General features: G+C 45.0%; 1 protein-coding gene across 1 annotated transcript in view; it reads right to left on the bottom strand.

Annotated features, from left to right (window-relative positions):
- Nucleotides 1–11,632, bottom strand: part of CPE (carboxypeptidase E) — a 139,095-nt gene extending 127,463 nt beyond the window's left edge. Inside the window, exon 1 of the mRNA XM_033941901.1 lies at nt 11,270–11,632. Within this exon, the coding sequence (XP_033797792.1) occupies nt 11,270–11,549 (280 nt within the window). The 5' untranslated portion in view covers nt 11,550–11,632. The remainder of the gene's footprint in view (nt 1–11,269) is intronic.
- Between the last annotated feature and the right edge of the window lie 1,050 nt (nt 11,633–12,682).

Here is a 12,682-nt window from a genome sequence, read left to right as displayed (position 1 = left end):
GACACCGGCACTAGCTGACTGCCTACAGGATGTGCCTCTCATGGCGAAAGGCACATCCTGTAGGCAATCAGTGGGTCCCAGCACCTATCCTTCTCTCTGGCCCTCTTCCCTTCTGGCACCTCCCACTGGTGTCTCAAGGCCCGCCTGGAGGGCCTTCACACACACGCGGATATCGAAATGATGTCACGCATGCGCATGATATCATCACTGCAATACCTCCATGAAGAGATCCCACATGCCAATCCCATCTTTTCTTAAAATCTGGCACGCTGCTGGCCTCAATTACTTGTTGTGGAAGATTATTCCAGCGATCAACCACCCTTTCAGTGAAGAAATATTTTCTGGTGTCGATATGAAATTTCCCACCCCTGATTTTCAACGGATGCCCTCTTGTTGCCGTGGGTCCTTTAAAGAAAAAGAGATCCTTTTCCACCTCGATACGGCCTGTGACATATTTGAACGTCTCGATCATGTCTCCCCTCTCTCTGCGCTCCTCGAGTGAGTACAGCTGCAACTTACCCAGTCGTTCCTCATACGGGAGATCCTTGAGACCTGAGACCATCCTGGTGGCCATTCGCTGAACCAACTCAACTCTCCGCACATCTTTTTGATAATGCGGCCTCCAGAATTGTACACAGTATTCCAGATGGGGGTCTCACCATGGATCTGTACAACGGCATTATGACCTCGGGCTTACGGCTGACGAAACTTCTACGGATACAGCCCATGATTTGTCTAGCCCTGGATGAAGCTTTCTCTATTTGACTGGCAGTCTTCATGTCTTCGCTAATGATCACCCCCAAGTCACATTCTGCTACAGTCTTTGCTAGGATCTCACCATTTAGGGTGTAAGTCCTGCGGTGTGGGATGCTATCAAACGCTTTGCTGAAGTCCAAGTACACAACGTCCAGGGACTCCCCTATATCCAGCTTTCTTGTTACCCAGTCAAAGAAGCTGATCAGATTTGATTGGCAGGACCTTCCCTTCGTAAAACCATGTTGATGGGAATCTCGTAGATTCTCCTCGTTCAGGATCGTATCCAATTGGCATTTGGTTAGTGTTTCCATAAGTTTACTCACTATCGATGTGAGACTCACCGGTCTATAATTCTCAGCCTCCGTCCTGCATCCCTTTTTGTGGAGTGGAATGACGTTAGCCATTTTCCAATCCAACAGGACTCTTCCTGTACTTAGGGAAAGATTGAAGAGCGTGGATAACGGTTCCGCCAGGACGTCACTCAACTCCCTGAGCACCCTGGGGTGTAGTTTGTCCGGTCCCATAGCTTTGTTCACCTTGAGTCTTGATAGCTCCTCTTAGACACTGCTGGGCGTAAACTCGAAATTTCAAAACAGGTCTTCTGAGTTTTCCCTTGTCGGCAGCTGAGGGCCGGATCCCGGCGCCTCGCAAGTGAAGACCGAGCAGAAGTATTCATTTAAAAGTTTTGCTTTGTTGGAGTCTGATTCTACATAGTTCCCGTCGGGTTTCCTAAGGCATACTATCCCATCTGTGTTTCTTTTTCTGTCACTAATATACCGGAAGAAGGATTTATCGCCCTTCTTGATGTTCTTCGCAAGGTTCTCCTCCATTCGGAGTTTGGCCTCCCTGACTGCCATTTTGACCGCTTTTGATTTTGCCAGATAGTCTTCCTTGGATTCTCGCTTCCCCGATTGTTTGTAGAGGATGAACGCTCTTTTTTTCTTTTTTTTGAGGTCTGAGATCTACGCAGAGAACCACTGTGGTCTATTGTTTCTTCGCCGTTTACTTACTGATTTGACGTAGCAGTTGGTTGCTTCGTGTAAGGTTGATTTCAGAGTTGACCACATTACTTCATGATCCGATCGTTCCCACACAGCCACGCCACCTTTTCATATCTACACACAAGAATTTAGACTTGCATCTTTACAGAACTGTGCCTAGCAAGATGCGTGTGTAAAATCTAATTATTGCCAATTAGCATAAAATTATAGTAATTAAATTGTGAACGCAGTTTTGTGCTTGTGCCCAATTTTGAGCACCATATATAGAATCCAGGCGATACTTAATAAAATATGCACAAATGTAAGTATTCTAAATGCATACACTTACATTTGCTCTTGAGCAACCACAATGTCTGCATCCTCAATTTATTTATTTATTCAATTTTCAATACTGTTCTTCTAGGGGAGCTCTGAACGGTTTACATTAATTTATTCAGGTACTCAAGCATTTTTCCCTGTCTGTCCCAGCAGGCTCACAATCTATCTAATGTACCTGGGGCAGATTAAGTGAATAGCTTTTGGCTTGATATACCACAAAGCAAAGATGCTTACCTGTAGCAGGTGTTTTCCAAGGACAGCAGGCATATATTATCTCAGTGGATGATGCCATCCACAGAATCTGGTACGGACACTACCAAGTGCACTGTCACTTTAAATCTTTAGGCAGTGCCTATAACATGCACCTGCCAGTGCCTTCACACCTGACATCGGCTTGCGGGACCTATCTTTTCTGGAGTTTGTTCCAAAGAGTAGTGAGAAGGAAAGGTAAGGACTGAGGGCCAAGTAACCGCTTTGCAGATGTCCTCAATGGATGCAGAGCAGAATAAGTCACCAAAGTAGCTAACAGCTCGAACATTGTGGGATGTTACACAACTCCATAGCATTAGCCCACCCTTGGTATATATGAAGGAGATACAGTCCACAAACCAATTGACAATGGTTTTTCTTGATAAGAGGAACTCCGAATCTGTTGGAGTCAAAAGCCACAAAAAGTGGAAGGATTCTCTATGAGATTTACTCCAAACCAGGTAGTGTGCCAGAGCACATTTGCAGTCCGAGGTGTGAAGAGGTGCCTCTTCAGGATTCACATGCGGTTTTGGAAAGAAGACAGGCAGAACTACAGACTGGTTGAGGTGGAACTCAGACAACTTTCGGTAGGAATTTTGGATGTGTTTGAAGCACTACTCTGCCGTGGTAGAATCTTGTGTAGGAAGGATCCGATATAAGAGCTTGAAGTTCATTCACACGGCATGCAAAGGTGAGGGCAATGAGGAAAATGACTTTATAGGTGAGAAATTTGAGAAATCAAGATATAAGTGGCTCAAAAGGAGACTTCATGAGAGCAGACAATATGACATTAAGACTTCCAAGCAACAAATGGAGGCTTGATAAGTGGTTTCATATGGAATAGGCCTTTCATGAAATGGGCTACCAAGGGGAGAACAGAGCGAGATTATTTATCCAAGGGAGAGTGAAATGCACAGCTAACACTGAGATGTACACAAACCAAATTGTTTTCGTTTAGATCAGAGTTGAGAGGTAAAAATGTAGTCCAGAATGGATGGCCAAAGTCAAGGGTTCCAGAGAATGCAAAGTACACCAGGAAGAAAATCTTGTCAATTTGATGCAGTTAACAATGCAGAGTGGAAGGTTTCTAGATGCTTGAATAAGAACATAAGAATAGCCTTACTAGGTCAGACCAATGGACCATCAAGCCCAGTAGCGTGTTCTCACAGTGGCCAATCCAGGTCACTAGTACCTGGCAAAAACTCAAAGAGTAGCAACATTCCATGCTACCGATCCAGGGCAAGCAGAAGCTTCTCCCATATTTTTCTAAATAACAGACTACAGATTTTACCTCCTGAAAATTGTCCAAATCTTTTTTTAAACCAGCTACGCTATCCACTCTTACCACAACCTCTGGCAAAGTGGTCTAGAGCTTAACTATTCAAGTGAAAAAATATTTCCTCCTATTGGTTTTAAAAGTATTTTGCCGTAACTTCATCGAGAGAGAGAGAGTATTTACTTGCCTGGTGAAAGAAACCATACTGTTAGTGATAAAGAGGGGAGTTGGAGTGAAGGAGGGATCCGCGCGTTCTGCATCAGTAGTATTAGGATCAGCTGCAACTTGCATGGTTTCTTGGTCAAGAGATCTAAAAGGAAAAACAGCTCTTTCCTAGCCATTTGATAGGAAATATCATTGTATTTGTATTTAACTTTTAAGAGGGCCTGCAAAGTATTTTGTTCCCATTTCAAGGCCAATTTTGGCTTTAAAATGAATAAAGATATTAAAAAAAAGAGAGATCTAAGAGGAGAAGAAACCAAACTTGGTATAGCCAAGGGGGTGCTTTGATTCTCATGGTGCCTCACTCTTGGTGAAGTTTAAGTAGACTTTCCCTGATGAGAAGTATAGGAGGAAATGTATAGAGGAATCTGTCCCTCCCAGTTAATGAGGAAGTCATCTGATGCCACGTGATTAGGGGTATAGAGTCTGGAACAGAATCCTGGAGACTTGTTGTTGTGGGGGGAGGGGGAAACAACGAGATCTACGTCCAGCGTTTCCCCATTTGGAGAAAATCTGACATAAGACTGATGCTATTCACATAAAATATTAATGATAAATTCTGAAAAATGAGGGTGAAGGATCGATGAAGTTTGTGGCCATTTGAGTTATATTACTCGTATGGCAATCTGAGGATCCCCATGAGAGAAGCACACATGTTATGTGCTTGACACAATTAAGTATATTATATACATGTAAAGATTTTTTACTTTTTTTATAAGTTTGCTATAAAGAAAGTTTGCTATAAAGAAGTTTGCTATAAAGAAAAAGTAGCGTTCATGACCCTTGTTTGTTCAGGTAGAACACAGAAACTTGATTGTCTGTTTATAACAGTGGTTCCCAAACTGTAAGCCATGGCTCCCTGGGGAGCCCTGACTGACGTACCATGGGAGCTGCAGATTATTCTTATACTAGTGTTTAAGCCCATTACATTAACGGGTGCTAGAATATATGCCTGTCTGTCTTTCTTTATTTATGTCTCTCTCCCTGCTCCTGTCTCTTTCTTCCTTTCTGTCTCTCTCCCTCCTGCAATTTTTCTCTCTCTCCCTGGCACCCTTTGTCTGTCTGTCTTTCTTTCTGTCTCTCTCTGGTCCCCTGTCTGTCTTTATTTCTGCCTGTCTCTCTCCCTAGCCTCCTTTGTCTGTCTGTATTTCTTTCTGTCTCTCCCCCCCCCCAACACTTTCCTTTGCTGAAGCAGCAGTGATATTTCCCTTCCCCTCCAGATCCCTGTGAAGTAGTAGCAGCATTTTCCCCCACCCACCACCCATTCCCTTCTCTCCCCCCCCACCACTTTCCTTTGCAGAAGCAGCAGCGGTATTTCCCTTCCCCTCCAGGTCCCTGCTGAAGCAGTAGAAGCATTTTCCCCCACCGCCCATTACCTTCTCTTACCGTGAGCTGCCCTGCTCTGTTCGGCCCCTCCCCCTTCCCTTCCCGCGGGCTGGCCTGCTGCGGCTGAAGGTTTTTTTCAGCGGCTCTTCTCACGATCCCCGTGGTGGCTGATCCTCCTGTAAAGAGCAGCCTGCGATGGTGTCTGGCTTTAGCGAACCTCACAGGCCACTCTCCAACTCGGTAGCATGTTCCCTCTGACGCGATCGCGTCAGAGGGAACGTGCTACCATGTGGAGAGCGGCCTGCAAGGTTCGTTACAGCCGGCCGCAAACCTCAGCAGGCCGCTTTGAACAGGAGCGGTAGCGGTTGTTGCGGGAAGGGGGGGAGTCGGCGACGTGCAGGCCGCTGTGAACAGGAGCGGCAGCAGCGGCAGGACCATGAGCCCTCCTCCCACCATCCGCGGCCAGCGCCGCTCCTGTCGCCCGATGCACCTAACTGGCGCATACGCCTCAAGCCGCGGCCACGGACGGACACAGCACACATCAGGTCCCCATAGGAGATGAGCCGCCGCTGCTGACGGCCAAGGTAGGTGCTGGGAAGAAGGCTGGGGACTCACACATGCGCACTCATGCGGCCACGGAACTACAGATCATGGAAGCACGCAAATAGGAGTGCACATGCGCGAGTTAGCCTTTTATTATATAGGATTAGACATCTTTTACAACAGTGTTTCTCAACGCACGGTATGGAGCCACTTGTTGGGGGTACGCGTTAGTGCTGCTCTCTCTATTCATTCAAATCAATTCACCAATTCACTTTAGTGAATCGATTTGAATGGATTTGTTTCCTCTGGGTCAAAGCAGCAGCAGCGGTGCTGCTCCTGGCCTGCCTGCTGGGGCCTTCCCTCTGGAATGTCACTGATGACATCACTGATGATGCAGCAAAGGGAAGCCCATGCAGGCAGGCTGCCAAGCAGCCTGTTTAGGTCAGAGGCAGGGGCTGAATAAGCATCAAATCGGAGGCAGGGGGGGCGAATCAGCATTGATTCGGAGGTGGGGGGGCCCGAATCAGCATCAAATCTCATTGTGGTATCAGCAGCAATTCCCACACGCTGCCTCTTCGCAGGATAGGAGAGACATTTGGGTTAGTGGCAGGCATGTGAGAGTCACTGCCGATACCGCAACCTGAAGAAGCAAGCCTTGGAGTACAGGGAAGGAGAGGAAGGAAATCTGATGGCACAGGGGGAAGTAAGAGGTAAGAAGAAGTACCAGGTAGAGCTTTGGATCCTTGCCTAGAAATAGCTAAAAGGTCTTGTCTCCATTCCTGTGGTAGACCATCTGCAGATTTTCTCATTCCTGTGGATGGGCAGACTAGATGGGCCATTTGGCCTTCATCTGCCGCCATGTTTCTATGTAACTGCGGTTTACCACGGTAAACAGTCCCCATGCCATTCTGTACACTGCAACTCCTTGTGACTATTGTGTTAGGTACAAAAATAAGTACTTGTACATAATATATACACCGCTTTGATTGATCTGCTGTAATTATTTCTGTAAGCCGCTTTAAAACTTTGCATTAAGTGGTACATTAACTCCCCCACCCATTTACAAAAATTGTAACTATATAAAGGCGGTTTATCAAGTCCCATCTCCCTCAAATAAGTGGAACTATGAAATATTTATGCATTGGTATTGTTTTAAAGCAGGGATGTCCAACCTTTTGGCTTCCCTGGGCCGCATTGGCCGAAAAAAAAAATGTTTCTGGGCCTGCACAAATGCGTAAACGCTGCAGCAAAACAGAGGAGGGAGCCGGCAAGACGGTAAACACCCAGGGGCAGCAGAGGAAAACACTGCATCACCCTCGGCCGGGGCCGCACAAAATACTTCACGGGGCCACATGCGGCCCTCGGGCCACAGGTTGGACACCCCTGTTTTAAAGGGTCAATATTATAGGCCACAATATCTTTTAAAACATTGAGTTAATGAGTTTTATTTTGATTTTCAAGGCTTGTGCGGATGAGGACAAAGCTTGCAGGAATGGGGCAGGTACAAAACCTGCGGGGACAGGAAGGGGATGGAGATAGATCCCGCAGGGACAGGGACAGGGACAGGGATGGGTACCCATGGATAACCCCGGTGCGGGGACATGGACAGACCCCTTGGGGGTCGGATGGTTTTAACCACCTTGACGCTTTTTGTGGAGGCAGTATAATACATTTATGATAGAAAGTAAAAGTGAAAAATGAATAAAGAAAGTGGATTTGTAGCCTGGCAGCTCTACAAAGGGTATAATCTCTTGACAAAAGCAGACACTGGGTTGTGATGAGCCACTGATCTTATAAATCATTTAATCAAAACGAGCTTCAGACACCAGATCTATCCAAACGCTTAAATTATCTTTCCCCTCGTTAAAAGGCGTTATCTTTATTGGAAAATTAGGGAAATCTCTTTACTTTAAAATTACTGAGCTTTGGAATAATTTTCCTGTCCAGCTGCGTATCTTGGGCTCTTTCCAATTATTTAAAAAAACATCTGAAAACTTGGCTATTCTCAAAAATGTAAATTTCGCTTCTCTCTCTATAATCACTAATTCTTATTATATTTTCCTTTCTTTAAATTTCTTGTAAGCCGTGCCGAGCTCTATCTTTATAGAGAAGGTGTGGTATATAAGCTCAAGGTTTAGTTTAGTTTAGGCTGGATATTTCAATCCAGACCACATACTCTAAGACAACGAGGCTATAGTCTAATAATCACAGGCTTCTCATTCAGACCGGAGGGGGTGGGGAGCACAGTAAAAAAAAAAAAAAACTCAGGCAAAAACCTGGGCTCCCACCCGACTACAGCATACAAAAACTCAGTGCTTAAACACAAAGCTGTGTACAACACGTAGTTAAACAAAAAACATGCAAAAAAGCCAAGGGCTCCTTTTCCGAAGCCGCATTAGCGGTTTTAATGCACGTAATAGCGCGTGCTAATTTGCCGGCCGCGCTAGCCGCTAACGCCTCCTCTTGAGCAGGCGGCAGTTTTTTGGCTAGCGCAGGGGTTAGGGCGCGCTAAAAAGGTGCGTGCGATAAAGCCGCTAATGCAGCTTCGTAAAAGGAGCCCCCAAGTGTACTTAGCTGTTTTGTAGTTGGATCGAGCTAACAGTAAGTGCTGCAGGCTTTCTAGCAATAACAATCCGGGAACTCCACTTTAACTCCACTTTAACTACAAACGCTCCTCAATGGCTCATGAAGAGAGTCCTGCTGTTGGTTTTACCCCACATGCTTCAGCGCCCCCCATCTACAAAGGGTTCCACGTTTTATTCCCAGCCTGAGACTTCCACTTCTCTGGCTAGCTAGATTGCAAACTCTTTTGGACACTGACATAATATATATCAGTGGTCTCAAAATCGCGGCCCGCCAGGTACTATTTTGAGGCCCTCGGTATGTATATCATAATCACAAAAGTAAAATAAAACAGTTTCTTGATCATATGTCTCTTTAGCTATAAATTACAATATTATTATTAAGACTTAGCCCAAAGGAAAGATTTATAAACGATAAAGAGTTTTACCTCATGCAAAACTATTTTTTTCTGTGGCCCTCCAAGTACCTACAAATACAAAATGTGGCCCTGCAAAGGATTTGAGTTTGAGACCACTGTTGAAATTTAAATAACCTTAAAATCTATATATATATAAAATCGGAGGTATGTATGTGTGTATGTGTGTGTGTGTGTATGTGCCGCGATCACGCAAAAACGGTTTGACCGATTTGAACGAAACTTGGTATGCAGATCCCTCACTACCTGGGGTGATATGTTCTGGGGGTCTCGCGGCCCACCTGCACACGTGGGCGGAGCTACAAACAGAAAATCAGATTTCACCCATTCATGTCAATGGAAAAAATGTAAAAAGCTGCCTTTCTCACTGTAATTCAAAAACGGCTTGACCGATTTGAACGAAACTTGGTATGCAGATCCCTCACTACCTGGGATGATATTTTCTGGGGGTCTCGCGGCCCACCTGCACACATGGGCAGAGCTACAAACAGAAAATCAGATTTCACCCATTCATGTCAATGGAAAAAATGTAAAAAGCTGCCATTCTCACAGTAATTCAAAAACGGCTTGACCGATTTGAACGAAACTTGGTATGCAGATCCCTCACTACCTGGGGTGATATGTTCTGGGGGTCTCGCGGCCCACAACTCTATGTTGCTTGCTCAAGGGTGGGTTCACCCAAGAATTTATATGTTCTTGCTCCAGGAGGTGAAACTAAAAATGTTGTTTATAATCACATTTTGCGTTAGTTGTATTGTATTCATTTTGTCAAATATTTCACATTATAATTTGAATATTGTACTTTTTATTAAGCTGTAAAAAAATAATTTCATTCACCACTATAAAGTATCTTTATTTGAATCCATTTACAGTGTTATTGCTATAATTAAATACCCGTGCAACGCCGGGGCATCAGCTAGTAATTTTTAAAACTATTATAGGAATTTAATTTAGGGTCTTCCCACCATTCTAAGTATTTAATGGTTTTTGGTTTTTAATAGAAAACAGAGAATAACATATGAAAAAGTTAGTCGCGGTTTTTCTGTATTCACGGGTCTGTTAATCCCCTATCACAGTGAATATGGCGGGAGAAGTGTATAGCACTTGTAGCCAAGAGGCTTGGAGCCTGGGACTGCAGGGTTCTAAGAGGAGGCCGAGCAGCTGATCCTTGAAAAAGGACCGTTAATGCAATAATTGGACTAGGTAAGCCAGGACAGGATAAGAAAGGGGGAAAGAACTTCAGGCATTTGCTAATGAAGGCTTATGGTGCCAGTTCCATGCTCTACTTCTGAGTTGAAAACCCCTATGAAGAGAAGGAGGAAATTTCAAGGTTAAAAGAGATTGGGATTTCTTACTATCCATGCTCAATAAAATGAGTGGGTGGTAGCAGGGAAATGGCAATCCCTTTGATGCGGTATGGAGCTTTATAATTTGCAATTCTGTCCTCTGTTAGTTGATACTGGAACATTTAACTGTACATACATCAAAACAATGTGCAATTTTTATTTGTGGGTCTAAACAATCATCCAGTTAAGAAAACAGTTATTCCAATAATTACAGGGTCTGAACAAAGCCTTTATTAAAAAAAAAAAAAATTATTTCCAGATTAAAAACTGTCATAAAATTGCTGTTTATTTTAAAAGCTTTCTAAATAAATAGTCCTGCTTTACAAGCGTTTTCTTTCGGCTATGCTTGTTTTCAGCACAAAAATGAGCCTCACCAATGATCAACCGCAAGTCTCCCATCAGTAGTTTTTGGCAATTAAAGATTCCATTTTTCCGATAACATGAACTACAAAATCGTAGTAGTACGTGCCTTTTTAAGAAAAGAGAGGATTTTAAAACAAAAAAAAAAAAAAAAACAACCTACACCAAAAAAAACTGCAAAAAACGCCACTACCGCCTCCTCCTGTGAGGTTGGAAGACAAGGGCAGCTGTTGTATAATATATTCTGCTACTGTATATCCTGAGCGCTGATGGAGCCTGTCAAAAGCGACCCATATCAAGATATATCTATGGATATATTGTATTGGGATCCACCTCTAATTATTGTCAAAAAAAGCCAGTATCTTGCTCTGAATGACCTTCCTAGCCCAGCCTCCCTCTTTTTGTATCACCTCGTAACCTATTCTAATGCTGCTTTGAAGAGAAAGCAAATGTCAAATATTTTTCTACATGGATATCTGTCAAGAAACTATTTCAACTCTGCCAGGCATCAGCGTGGTTCTCATTGATTCCAGCACCACGGATAACGCGATCCCAGTTACGCTAATTGTTTTGATTTAAAAAAAAAATTGCAAGAATTAAGCCAATCTTTTTTTTTTTTTAAGAATCCGCTGTGTTTGTGGCTCCTCAGCATCAGATTTATTTTTATTATTTTTTCCGTTTAATAAATGCAAGTAAGCGCACAGCTCTAAAATGTATTTCTCCCACCTAAATTTTGGCCAGATTAGAGCGGCTGGCTAAAGCCGATCCTCGCAACCCAAAGCCGCCTCGACAGCCGGCCATCTCGACCCCCCCCCCCCCTCCCCCACCACCACTCTGAAGCCCAGCGCGCGCGGCCGCGCGTGTGCATCCTTACCGGGCTCGTGCTTGCCGGGGTTGTCGGAGAGCTCGAGGACCAGCAGCTCGCGGCCCTCGGCGCTGCGCCCCACCGTGTAGATGCGGCCGATGGACGAGCACTGCAGCCACACGGCCACCAGCGCCTCGCGCAGCTCCGGGTAGCGGTGGTACTCGAACGAGATGCCGCCGTCCGGGCTCAACCGGCGGCCGTGCCGAGCGCCCGCCTCCGCCTGGGCTCCGAGCAGACAAAGACAGCACGCCGCCGCCAGCAGCAGCCACGGACCACCCTTCGCTACCATCGCTCTCCTCGGCCAATTCCACTTCTAACCGTGTCGCCGAGCCCCAGTACAAAGACTGACAAGCGTGGAGGAGGGGACACTCCGACCCGCCCATTCCCGCACTGTTGGGGGGGGGGGGGGAGGTGAAGAAGGTAAGGAGAGTGGAATGTACCAAGAACACCCAGACCTGCACTTACTGTGTTTCTGCCCTGCAAACCGATGCGTACAAGAGGGATTTTAGATTGGGGAAAGGGACTTAGACTAGTTACACGTGTAAAACACATATATAGGTACTTATTTTATACCTGGGGCAAGGGAGGATTAACTGATTTACACGGGGAGCAGCCCTGGGATTCAGTCCCACAACCTCTGGGAGCAGAGGCAGCAGCTCTACCACTAGGCCACTCCTAGCTCCTTAGGTGTTCGCCTTTCCCAATAGATGCTGGAGCTGTGGAGAATAAAGAGTCCACTCACACCGATCTAGATACAAATATACAGCTCCTGTTGTGCAGTCAGGGGTGTCAAATGTCAGTCCTTGAGGGCTGCAATCTGGTTGGGTTTTCAGGATTTCCCCAATGAATAGGCATGAGATCTATTTGCATGCACTGCTTTCATTGTATGCTAATAGATCTCATGCCTATTCATTGGGGAAATCCTGAAAACCCGCCTGGATTGCGGCCCTCGAGGACCAACATCCAGTATGAATATGCCTGACCTTAATTTACATAAACAACTTTCCAAAAGCTCCGGTAAAATGCTAACGTTGGGAACTTATGCACTCAAACATCTAACCCCTAATATCATCAGACATATATGGATTGAATTCCTCACAAACAGCAATCATGGGGAAACTTAGCTCTGGAGGGCAAACTTTGCTCTGGAGCTATGAAGGGGAACATAGGTTGCTCACTCTCTCCCCTCCATACTTCGATCATAAGCAAAACAGCCCCAGTATGTGACTTAACGGGTAATTCAAATCAAAAAATAAAAGCAAGCAGCACTTACCTTTTCCTTAAAGGAGTGAAACTTTTCAGTGCAGTGCAGTGCTAGCTTGTCATATGCCTTCTCACTTAAATTGTTGCCGATGGTGGCCAACGTTTCATGATCAAAGAATTCTTGTGTGTATATATATATATATATATATATATTTTTTT

The sequence above is a fragment of the Geotrypetes seraphini genome, chromosome 1 (assembly GCF_902459505.1).
Source record: "Geotrypetes seraphini chromosome 1, aGeoSer1.1, whole genome shotgun sequence".
NCBI lineage: Eukaryota > Metazoa > Chordata > Amphibia > Gymnophiona > Dermophiidae > Geotrypetes > Geotrypetes seraphini.
The sequence above is the reverse complement of the archived record's forward strand: the minus strand, read 5'-3'. Positions and strand labels throughout refer to the sequence as shown.